Source organism: Sinocyclocheilus grahami, unplaced genomic scaffold, assembly GCF_001515645.1.
Source record: "Sinocyclocheilus grahami isolate Dianchi unplaced genomic scaffold, SAMN03320097.WGS_v1.1 scaffold134.1, whole genome shotgun sequence".
Taxonomy (NCBI): Eukaryota; Metazoa; Chordata; class Actinopteri; order Cypriniformes; family Cyprinidae; genus Sinocyclocheilus; species Sinocyclocheilus grahami.
The window spans coordinates 2,137,209-2,149,910 of NW_015505313.1; the positions used below are offsets into that span (position 1 = coordinate 2,137,209).

The following is a 12,702-nucleotide window of genomic DNA, read 5'->3' on the forward strand; positions in this document are numbered from 1 at the left end:
TTGTTGCTGCAGTGGGCCTGTGCTCTCATTGACTGTGACCTCGAGCGGCGAGCACTGTTTTAGTGGTGGAATCGATTCAACAATACAGTGGTGGAACATCCCCAGCTCTAACGTAGACCCTTACGACACATATGGTGAGAAGATAAAATCTATGTGGCTATGTCACATCTTATTTTGATCAAACTTAAAAACAAGCAAGAATTTAAAAGGAGGAAACCTGCTCTATGTGTGTCCTCTGTTTCACTCAGACCCCAGCGTGTTGGCTGGTACGTTGTTGGGTCACAGTGATGCAGTGTGGGGGTTGGCTTACAGTGGAATCAAAGAGCGACTGCTCTCCTGTTCAGCTGATGGGACAATCAAGCTGTGGGACCCTCAAGGGACGTCACCGTGTCTCAGCACATTTAACTCAGATAGAGGTGAGCATAATGTATCTTGTTTGCACTGTTCTGTAATCAATGAAGTGTTGGCAAACTAATTTCTGCATTTCCTGTCTTTCAGATCATGGTGTTCCCACATCAATTGATTTCAATGGGTGTGATCCAGCTCATATGGTGGCATCCTACAACACAGGAGATGTTGTCATTTATGATCTAGAGACATCACAGCCCGTCGTGGTATTCTCCGCACAGGGCGAGAGCGGTACGTCCTTCACATTTGTTCTAAAAAAAGACAAAGTACACTTGTGGATATGTGATGGTTATATATAGTTCAGTAATTTAATTACAGGAGCATGAGAATTGGATTTGTCATGTTTACTCTCTTCTGCTTTGTTGCAGCTATTCCTTTTGGGAATCACATTAATAAAGTAGTCAACCACCCCACCCTGCCAATCACAGTCACCGCTCACGAGGATAGACACATCAAATTCTTTGATAATAAATCAGGCGAGTTTTCTTTTTTTGTGTGTCATTATAAAATATTCATACACTACTGTTCACTAGTTTGGTGTCAGTATGATTTTTATAGTGTTTTAGAACGAAGTCATATGCTCACCAAAGCTGCATTTATTTGATGAAAAATACAGTAAAACAATAGTATTGTGAAATGTTATTACGTTTTCCATTCAAATATTTTTAAACTGTCATTTTTCAAATCTAAAGATACTTTAGTCTTAGTGTCACATAATCTTTAAAAAAAATCATTCTAATATGTTGATTTGGTGCTCAAGTAACATTTCTTATTATTACAGCACAAAATCACTGCTTAAACTTTTTGTATAAACCATGATACTTTTTTTCAGAATTCTTTGATGAACAGAGTTAATTTGAGAGAAATCTTGTGGAATATTATAAATCAATTTCAAGTATCCTTGCTGAATGGAAGAAATTGTATTTCTTAAAAAAAAAAGACTTTTGTATGTCTTGAATTTTTTGTCGTTTTTAATATTATTAATTATATTCATAATTTACGTAACTATGCTTTTTATACTCCCATTTTGTTTTAGTTGTTTATTTAAAATCTCAGAAAATATTTCAGTGTATTATTTGTTCATAAAACATTTTTGTTCAATTATATTTAGCCATAAGTCACAAATATCCAGAGAAAAGTTAATGATTTGTTGAAGTCATGTTTGGGATTATTAATCCCCTTCCATCCATCTCTCTTTGTAGGTAAAGCCATTCATGCAATGGTGGCTCACTTGGATGCTGTTACTAGTCTGGCTATAGATCCAAATGGCATCTACTTGATGTCAGGAAGTAAGTGGTTTTTTCTTCTTCTTCTGCTACTGTATCAGCGAAAGTCATAGTGATCTATACATTTTTTTTTTAAATGTTTTTTTGTGCTGAATTGTCCCTTTAAATATAAACTTAATGTCTCTTTTTCGTCTAACACAGGTCATGATAGTTCCATCCGGTTGTGGAACATGGACAGCAAGACATGCGTACAAGAGGTTACTGCGCACAGGAAAAAGTCAGACGAGGCCATATACGACGTTGCCTTCCACCCATCTAAGGCATACATAGGAAGTGCTGGAGCCGATGCCCTGGCCAAAGTGTTTGTATAAAAGCACCTCCGAATTAATGCATACGTAAAGATGAGAGAAAGAAAGGACTGCTTCACTGCCTTGTGTAACAAGAGTAGCATTTCTCACACTACATTGAAGTGGCTTCCACCTACGCTGTCAAACTCACACCACACACACACACGATACCAGGTGCCAAGAGGGGGACATGCCGGTTTTTTTTGCGAAGCCAGTGTGGAGTGCTCAATCAGTTTTAATCTTTTTTTTGTTTTCTTCAAAAAAAGAAAAACATTAACTGTAATTTACTGTAAGTCAAAGCTGGAGTGAAACCAGCGTTTGTAGCCTTTTGACTGGTTTTCAAAAACTGAGCTGATAATGTGTCCTGTAGGTATGTTTCAGTGACCATGGAGTGGTTATCATGTTCATCCAACAGTAGGTTGTCACCGACCATCATCCGGGCACCAGAGGAACTGAGTCCCACCCTGCCGAGCCATAAACCAGACCCCAATCTCAGTCACCCTCTTCACCCTAATGTAGCGTGCAAGCGAATACCGTTAAACTCAGTCCACCTTCATACCTTTAGCGTTTGTTTCATTTTTTTGTGTAAAAAAGTATAGTTTTTATAATCAATTTTATATAAATAAAGACTGTCATAAAACCGCTGGAAATCACATTTTTTAAAGGGACTATAATCCCGCTCAAGCCCTCAATTTTATGCGGTTCTTCTTCTGGAAGGTCTTGTGTCTCTGGAAACCCTGGATGAGTGCTCTCCTTAGGCATACTACATTGCTTTAACATTGTTTTATCACATAACGGAGAGACTGTACGCTAGTAGAAGCACATCGTGTGGTGCCCTGAGAGCTTTTAGGAATTTACAAATAAACTGCAGCATCCTGTCACTATGTGATGTTTCTGTACACCTTACTGTAAAATGAGTTTAAGTATCACAGGTTAGATATCCGAACACTATTTATTTTCTGTTTGTGGATAGTCTTATCCTTCAGAGCATAGCTTGATGGTAACTCAAAGATTGGGCTGTCGCTAACCAAACCGAACAGGTTATCTGATAGGAAATTAACGTATATAGGTTTATGTGAAAGCTCATGCCGTTTCTTGGTTGGCTGAAAACGGGGTTTAAATTCACCTCATGATGCTGGAGATCAGGAGAGAAGCGATAAGTTAAAGGGATGGTTCAACCCAAAATGAACACATTATTTTCTAATGTCATCATTTACTCACCCTCATGTCATTACAGACCTGTATAATTGGAACACAAAAGCTATTTTGAGGAATGAAATGGAACTCAGTGGAATGTTGGGTACCTTACAGGTTTGGAATGAAATGAAGGCGAGTAATTGATAGTTTTCATTTTTGGGATTGGAGTAATCAATCAAATGTAGTCGAAATATTTGGTTTGGTCGTTCTGCCCCAATCTGTTCAATGATTTTTAAAGGAAACAATGCAGTTTATGGTGTAACAAAAGACCTTTTTGTTTGTGTAATGCATGGTTAATACTACAATAAAATATTTTTTCTAGTCTTCCAAGAGTTCTGATCAGTTTGAAGAGTTTTGATGAGTTTTGTAAGGTTTTGATTTACTACGAATCAACAGATTTTAAAGATTGTACCACATAGCAAAACAGCTGTTGAAAAGTAATGTATATAAAATGTCTATAATAAATATTAAATGGTGTATCTGTATATGCAACATGCCCCTTGTCTCGACAATTAATGCAGCGTCGTATTTATCACGATATTTGATTGACGAATGACGATTGGCAGGATTCACGATTTTAATAAAGATGGTACGTGTTTTTACTGAGATTGGACAAACCGCCTACGACACAAATTAATACACGTGTTTTTTGAATATGTTGGTTTCTGATGATGATCAGCCGGTTCAGATGAGGAAGATGTTCAGCTGGTCAAGTTGTACAAACGCCTTGTCTTTTATTGAGAAGAAAGTAATAAATTATAAACAAATGTACAAGCAGTTTGATCCCCCTCCTCCCCTCTGTTTTCATTACTTGAGACAGTATAGCATGCATATGGAAAGGTACACAGAAAATAGGTTAAATACATTAAAGTATAATTTAAGAAAAGGAAAACATATAGAATAAAAACGTGAACTTCTCAACCGTAATTCTCATCGCACATCCAGACATACGTGATTGTGATGTTGTGAATGTACTACAGTGCATGTATATTGTGTGCTACTCCTGGGAAGTACTATATTTTATTATATAACCCAGATCTAATTATGCAATTGTGTGAATGAAAGCTGAGTATTTGTGTACTGTCATCAGAATGCATATGAGGGCGCTGTTTCACTGACAATCTTCATCATGACTGCTTTTGCTTACCATCTTCTGCACAACCTGCATAACTAGACTTTAATCTTCAAGTCCCGAAATTAATATAAAAGAGCCTTTTGTTACAGTGACCCCTCCACAGGAAAAAGACGTGCCAGAAGCAGCGAGTGAATGTTTTTCACCAGGAACATAAAGAGAAAGACTATAAATCTCAAATAATTACATTCTCCACATTATAGAGAGGTTGACATACAATACTGTGTGATACATTCTCAATTAAGCTGTAAAATCCTTTGGATCAAACGTACCAATACCTTTATAACAAAACCATTCAAATCCCTTTTTCTGCACAAGACAAAGGTGATTTTTCTTATTCAGGCTTGCCATTTTTTCCTCCTGCACGTCTTACTTTCTGTTCTTGCACTTAAGCAGTTGCACTGTCTAATTGAACTCTGTGAAGTCTCTGCAGATGCCCCGTACTATGGGCTGCTGGAACTGCGCCAGGCCGGTGAACTCGCGAGTGAAAAACACATGGCTTTCCTTGGGCTCGGACGCCATCGCCTTCAGATCTTCCATCGGAGCCCAAGCTACGCCCACTGTAAACACAGTGATTCCTGTGAAGAAACAATTAGAACATGGTCAAGATTTCATCACACTTGTTTACTTTGTAAATGCACTATTGATATTTTGTGCATTAGAGATAAAGTGCTTTTTAGAGCTCTTAAATGTTCTAGAACTTCAGACCCAGGGACCCCCACCTACACCCTTACCACCTCAGGGACCATCACTATACAAATAAGACTTAATTTTGTTGGTAACACTTAATTCCTTTCCTGCACGTCTTACTTTCTGTTCTTGCACTTAAGCAGTTGCACTGTCTAATTGAACTCTGTGAAGTCTCTGCAGATGCCCCGTACTATGGGCTGCTGGAACTGCGCAAGGCCGGTGAACTCGCGAGTGAAAAACACATGGCTTTCCTTGGGCTCGGACGCCATCGCCTTCAGATCTTCCATCGGAGCCCAAGCTACGCCCACTGTAAACACAGTGATTCCTGTGAAGAAACAATTAGAACATGGTCAAGATTTCATCACACTTGTTTACTTTGTAAATGCACTATTGATATTTTGTGCATTAGAGATAAAGTGCTTTTTAGAGCTCTTAAATGTTCTAGAACTTCAGACCCAGGGACCCCCACCTACACCCTTACCACCTCAGGGACCATCACTATACAAATAAGACTTAATTTTGTTGGTAACACTTAATTATAACTTTAAATAAGAACATGATCTTCTCTACTGACCCCCTGGACCCTCAGGGGCCTGCAAACCCAGGTTCTAGATGAAATGTCAGTGTAAAAAGCATACCCTCCCTCTGGGCGGCCATAGCCGGCCCTCTCACATCATCGTAAGACTGTCCATCAGTGATGATAATGAGGAAATTCCTGTTGGGGCCTGTGCGGGGTTTAAAGAGACTCCGCACTGCAAAGTTGATGGCGTCTCCCGTGGCCGTTCCTCCGCTCATGTAGGGGATGTTCTGCAGGGCCCTCAGAGCATTATCTTTTGTGGTGTGGTCATTGAAGTTGAACTCCATCCTTTGGTCGTAGGTGAATTGAATGGCACCGATGCGAGAGCCGATGTCAGAGATGTCAAAGTTGCGTGCGATAGAGAGAAGAAGGTCCAGAACAAGCCGAAAGTTCCCATCACCTACACTGCTGGAGCCATCAATCAGGAAGCCCAGGTTCACTGAGTTATAGCATGTCTTGCTGCAGAGCATCTGATCGATGGAGCAAAGTTTATGCGCTAGTGGCTTCACAAACTTGTTGGTGCTGAACCAGCTGGGCATGGTGAAGGTGAAGAACTCGTTGTCCTTGCACACCGCCTGTCAGATATATGTCGGTATAAATGCATTTCAGAAAAACTCTGATGTTACCAATAAATATTTGTGTTTTTTTCATATGTGAAACATCTTACCTTTCTCATGAAGTCTTGCTCGCTCACCAGGCTAATCTCCTCAGGAGCAGGTTTGGCCACAGACACAAAGAAGATGTTAATACCAGACTCTCTGGCTAAAATTGCTGCCTCCTCCACATTATCAGAAGGCCACCCATCGACAAACACCACAATGACCCGTGGGTAACCTCTCCGAACACCAAAATCCGGATTGAAGAAGTTCCTCACAGTGTGTAGTATGGCCTTACCTGTGCAAAAGGCAATAACTCAAGCCTACCAAGTTCTGCTTATTGAAGCCAAAGCACCTTCAATAATAAATCAATCCAACTAAAGCCATTATGTGTCAGAGATATAAGGAATGAGTTTAATACAAGATATTCTATATTGACACTATGACATGCTGTCAATTATCAAACAAAAGCATACTGACTGTAAAAAAAAATAAAAATGCATTTAGAGTAATGCATTTACAACGGAAGTCTATGGGGCAAGGGATTTTAAAGGTTTCAAAGCACAAATGTAAACATTTTTGCATGCTGCATTGTTATACCAGTAGCAACAAGTGACTCTCTTTTTAAGTGATTAATTTATTCAACCAGTTCCACAAAACTTGACTGCCTTTGAGTAACTGAATCATTCACTCAACCGATTTGTTTAAAAAAAAACACTCTTTCGTTCAGGAATGTTTATGACTGAGTTATTAAATCATGCACTCAACCAATTAGTTCAAAACACTGATGTTTGTTTCCCAGAGATGCGCAAATGCTGTGGCTTCATTTAGAACTGCTTTCTTTAGCAAAAATAGGCAAAGTTGCTGGTAGCACTGAAAACGGGGTTTTTCTTTCATATTGACTTTAAATGTTTAAAGAGTAGCTCACCCCAAAATGAAATTCTGTCATCATTTCTACATGATGGAAGTCAGCGGGGACCAGCAACTGTTTGGTTACCCACAATCTTCAAAATATCTTCTTTTATGTTAAACAGAAGGAGGAAATCCATACCGTTTGGAACAACTTGAGGGTGAGAAAATGACAGAATTTTCATCTTTGAATGAACTCTCTTTAAGTCTTGTAGTTGTACTTTCAAAAAGGTGTGTATTTTAACATGTATTCCGGGACCTATTGATTTCCATTGTAAATGTCTTACTGTCAATGGCAATTTTTTGTTGTGTCATGTTTTTTACTTTTCCCAAAAAATAGCATGATTTAGATTCATTTCGTCCAATTATTCATTTGAAATGTGAATAGAAGGTGAGGCTGTAGACCTGTATTGGTATTGCCCCCAATGTATGGGATCTCTTTGATGGCAAAAGTCAGATCTTTGGCTGTTGTATAGTTTGACAAGTAGAATTCAGTTCGAGGTGTCTCACTGGAAAGAAAAACATGAAGTTGTATTCACTGACAAAGGAAAAAATGGCTAAACGGCCATGTGACAAACAACTAGGATTTGCACAGATCACCTGGTTTGCACCACTCCTACATGAGGACCTGGTGTTCCAACCTTCAGCATGGCTACAAGCTTACTGACAAAGTTCTTCTGCAGATTATACCGCCGCTGTCCAATGTTGTAGCTGCTATCCAGCAGCAAAGCCATATCGACTGGGCAATCTGGAACAACATTGACACAGCTCTTTCTTGTCATGATCATCATTTTGCTTTGACAAACAATTTAAATTGTATTAGAAAAGGTCATACAGACCCCTGTTTGCTGTTGTTGGAGGAGGAGGTTTCTTCGCTGTCTTTTTTACTGGTTTCTTGGCTGCAAGGGAGAAGTAAGGATACTCAGTGTAGACTACACGTCAATTGTTTCCAGTGATCTAAACGCTTGTTACCTGCTCCAGATGCAACATTGGCAGAACTGCTGGTTTGACTGGACACTTCCAAAGGCAAGCTAATTGTTCCTGAGAAGAAGAAAAAATGTAACCTGATAAATCTGTGTTGATAAATTCGCTTTAATATTCTATATCATTTTATACACTATACTATTTACATAGACCAACTGGCCACACTTTTCCTAACATTATGACATAGTTATTGAGATTAGTAGCATATCTTTTTTAAACAGCACCATTATGTTTAGTAAGTGTTTATGTTCGGTTCAACAAGAACAATGTATTCTATGATATTCTGATTAATTACACTAACTCTAATATTATTGTTCAAATTCAATATTAATATAATTATATTGAAATTATATTTTTATTTTTGACTGTGCAGAGCCAGTGAGTAAACACTACTCTATTGTCTATAAAACTTTGCATCTGTAAACAAATCTACAAATTCTAAATCAAAACAGACACTAGCATTTGTAATGACGCAAATCGTAATCGTCTCCACTCACTGGCCACAGTGAAAGATGAGCTCCATTGGGACAGGGATTGAGACTGGATGCCATGAGCGTAAGAGCTGAGGTAGTTTGTCCTCCCTTGCAGCCTGTGAACCTCCACAGGTCCACCAGATAGACCTATGATTCCTCTGGATGACAGACAAAAACGTTCTTAAATAATTCTAGCTAGTCAGTAACTTTATGATTATTATTTCTGTGATTGTACCTGTGTACTGCTGCTCCACATATGCTGGAAATAGAGGCATATACTCCTGAACCAAACACTGACAGACTCCAGAGAGTGCAGTTTGCTGGGCAGAGCACTATCTGACGTGTGTCTGGTAGATCCACCGCACGGGTTCCACAGCTAATTGGTGTTGGAACTAAGAAATGTACAACGTAAGATATTACGCGTATAATGATTATGTATCTGTCAATTAAAACAAATATGTCACCAAAAAAAAGTGAACTTGAAAACTATTTTTCCACAAATGGTCTCTTTGCTAATAATTCATTAATACAAAATAAACTAAATTAAAACTGGTAAAAAAGTGTTTGCCATTTGTTACATAAAAATGTAAATAAAGTGGCCCTAGTTTTTTGTTTTAATATTTTCTCTAATGTAACTCAATTCCTTTTATTTAATATGAAAAAAAGAGAATTAAAAATGGACTTTCACTGACCATTTAAATCAGATCCAAATGTGCAACAGGTCAAAGACAGAATACCTGTGGGGGGAATTTTTTTTTAAATAATGCAATGAAATCTGTGCATCATGGTGATAATTCAGAATAACACACAAGAAATGTTTGGAAACAATCACTTTGAACAAACCAATTTCCTACCTAATACATGAAGTACAGCAAACCACATCGACATGGTTAATGGAGATATCTGTTGAGACAAAAGAACAATATACCAGACAACAATGAATAAACCCCATTTTTCAATCATTTTTATAAAGGTTTTTTGTTTCTTAAAAAAGAAAATTAATCGTCTAAGGCTTTGACATTTATCTTCATTTTTTCTTTTATCTGGGTGTTGTAATATTTATTTTGCACACAGAAGTGAAATCAGATATGATACAGAAAAAAAATGTAATCTCCCCAGACACATCCATCACAAACAGCTCCTTTGGAACTGCATACTTCAGTTAATCCACTCCCGAATGAGGGAGAAGGAGAGAGAGAGAAAGAATGTAAAAGAAAAAAAATGCATATCTGGATATATAAAATTAGCTCTATTAAAAAGCACCAAACAGCCAAAAATCATCAACCTATGAAGATTAAATCCAACTTACAGATATTGTGTAGGATGACGTTTCCTCAGCCTTAAAAGCTTTATAGAAAAAAAAAAGTTAAATTCCGTTATGGATGATATTCCAGAGGTGTCTGAATATTGAGGAAAGAGCTAGTCCTTTAAATAATGCCCCCAAAAACCCCAATGATTCTCTGCTGACATCACAAGAGGCGGGCCTTACATCCAAACCACCTGAAAAGGACATTGTTTTAAATTCTCATGCTTTTTAGCCATTTAGATATAATACGCACTAATAACTATATGCTTTAACACTGTGTAGCCTAATTTAGTCGATGGCGAGTAAAGAAACAGAGAACTCCCAAGAGGAGAATAAACAACAAATGAACGCCACCATGCACACGTCATGACTAGGCCCTGACTGGGGGTTGAAAACTTTACCTTGAGGCTAATAACATGTAAACAACCTTGTTTCAGTGCTACAAACATAATCTAAACACACACTCTCATCCAAACTGATCTGAATGGACCTCAAAGTCATTTGAGAAGACCTGACTAAACAGAATAACAGGTAATGTGTCAGTCATTTGACAGAAGCTTTTTATCCTAAATGACTTTCAAAAGACCTTCTGCATCAAAACACCTCTTGAACGAGGCTTATGCTGCAAAAACAGTAAATCATCCATGAAATATATTTATCTTCAGTATACAGACAGTGCTTAGCATGTGAAAGGACAATTGGGTGCGTTAGCACGAGACTGTCCTGCTTTCAAAGAGGTCTCTGTCTTCTCTTGGTAACTTTTATGTTATCATCCTACATCAGCTGAACTGTGGACCATTTCCAGGTTCAATCCTGGCAGCAAACAGGAATATGATAGGTTCGTGTTTTCTGTGGCATCTCACAACTCATTGGCATTTACTGATTAAGTGCTGTGGAAGTTTGTAGGGGTACGTGGTGTGCGACAAGGTGCTTATTCAGTGCGACAAATGAAAAACCTCTCATGGAATGACACTCAATCCATCTGTTATGAGCCTCTTTGAACAACTGCTCATTGTAACAACTGGGAACTGTCCCAGTGTCTCAATTAAATATTTCACAGCACATAAAGTCCCCCAACCAGAGTGTGAACTTCCATATCAAGTAAAGCTTGGGCAGCTTAGGTAAACCAATAAAGAGTCAATTCACGCAGTTTAAGAAGCTTATTGATGTTGTGCCAAACTGGAACAAGAATTGTCTGTGTCAGCTGCACCACGCGGATACGTTTTCTACGTTTATTTACGCTTTGATTTGAACGAAAACAGCATATCTGTGTGGTGCGGCTCTCCAAAATGGTGAGACGAATTGTTGAATAAAGTCGTTATTTTTGTTTTCTTTGTGTATTCTCGTCGCTTCATGAAATTCAGATTGAACCACTGATGGCAGATGGACTATTTTGACGATGTCTTTCATACTTTTCTGGGCCTTGACAGTGTTATTTACTTGGCAGTCAATGGGACAGTCACAAGCCTCCCGGTTTTCATCCAAAATATCTTAAATTGTGTTCCGAAGACGAACGAAGCTTTTATGGGTTTGGAACGACATGGAGGTAAGTGATTAATGACAACATTTTTATTTTGGGGTGGAGTGACCCTTTAATAAGGTGAATAAGTAACGAAGCACAATATGTGAATATTAATGCAACATAGTCAATTATTTCCAGTTAGTCCTACCATATATACAATTTCATTAAATCAAATGAAATAAAATATCTTCATACTCCATATTCAAACACAACCGTTCAAAGTTGGGGTCAGTACGTTTTTTTTTATTAATTGTATTTTATTCAGGATGGGTTCATTAAACTGATTAAAATAACAGTGAATACATTACATATATTGTTACAGATATTGTTAAAAATATATTCAAATGATTTCTGAAGGATCATGTGAAACTGAAGAAATGGCTGCTGAAAATGTGCCGTTTTGGCATCACAGGAGTAAAGTACATTTTAAAATATACTAAAACAGAAAACTGTTAAATTATAATAATATTTCAAAACATTACTGTTTGTATTATATTTGGTGAGCATAAACACATTTTACTGAACCCAAACTTGTGAGCTGTAGAGTATTTGAGTGCATGAACTGCTAACCATTGTATTTAATAGTGACTTCCTGATAGTGCTAAAAAAAAGTCTTACCTTCTAACCTAAACGCATGTAATGTTTTGATTTTTCTTGGAGAATTAGCCCAGCTCAAGGGGAAACAGTGTGTTCCCTTATGTAATAGCATGGGTTTTGTTATAATAGGTTAAGCAGGTGATGATTTCCTGTGATTTGGTATTACACAGAGTTTGTTCCCATTGGGGCAGCTGATGGTCATATGGAAAAGTTGGCTCGACTCTTCTGGCTTTGTGCATTCAGATGAAAAAGACTGAATTAAAGCGAAGTGACACACGTTTCTTCCCAGGCCAGCATCACGCTGTCACGTTTCACACCATGTGAGACATCATGGGCGATCCGCAGCTTTCGTCCAAGAATGCAAAGACTACCGCTCCACTCCTTATAAATAGTAACCGTCTAATACTTCGACGGATGGCTCATTTAGGCGACTGTCTTCACCTACACAAATATTAGCCTTGGCTAATGCTACGTAGACTCGAGCCCAGATTTGTCCGCTGAAAAGAGAAATGTATTTTCCCAAAATAAAAAATAATAATAATAAAAGAAAATGATTTCATTCTCTATGTTGGAAAATACAATATTTCACGATTAATATAAGAGAGCGTATATATTAGGTTTCTAGTTTTTGGAGAAATAGTCTCTTTATGCCATGCTCCACATTACACCACAGCAAATGTCCACCGTCTCGAAATGTGGGGAAGAAGCAGAAGTAAAAAAAAATTTTTTTAAAAAGGT

At 38.0% G+C, this 12,702-nt stretch overlaps 2 protein-coding genes across 2 annotated transcripts in view; one reads left to right on the forward strand and one right to left on the reverse strand.

Moving 5' to 3' along the window:
• The window catches only part of strn3 (striatin, calmodulin binding protein 3), a 34,861-nt gene extending 31,694 nt beyond the window's left edge, over window positions 1-3,167 (forward strand). The window contains exons 11-16 of the mRNA XM_016279857.1: window positions 13-134; window positions 249-416; window positions 499-639; window positions 777-884; window positions 1,611-1,697; window positions 1,836-3,167. Of these exons, the coding sequence (XP_016135343.1) occupies window positions 13-134; window positions 249-416; window positions 499-639; window positions 777-884; window positions 1,611-1,697; window positions 1,836-2,005 (796 nt within the window). The 3' untranslated portion in view covers window positions 2,006-3,167. The remainder of the gene's footprint in view (window positions 1-12; window positions 135-248; window positions 417-498; window positions 640-776; window positions 885-1,610; window positions 1,698-1,835) is intronic.
• LOC107590906 (cochlin-like) lies at window positions 2,385-9,977 on the reverse strand. The gene is made up of 13 exons (XM_016279858.1): window positions 9,849-9,977; window positions 9,394-9,442; window positions 9,232-9,276; window positions 8,775-8,931; window positions 8,564-8,697; window positions 8,055-8,123; window positions 7,922-7,981; window positions 7,683-7,830; window positions 7,488-7,591; window positions 6,245-6,471; window positions 5,639-6,152; window positions 5,101-5,325; window positions 2,385-4,672 (listed from the first exon to the last, which is right to left on the reverse strand). Exons 2-12 carry the CDS (start codon window positions 9,425-9,427, stop codon window positions 5,153-5,155), a joined length of 1,665 nt encoding a protein of 554 aa, XP_016135344.1. The 5' UTR covers window positions 9,428-9,442; window positions 9,849-9,977; the 3' UTR covers window positions 2,385-4,672; window positions 5,101-5,152.
• Window positions 9,978-12,702: the final 2,725 nt, after the last annotated feature.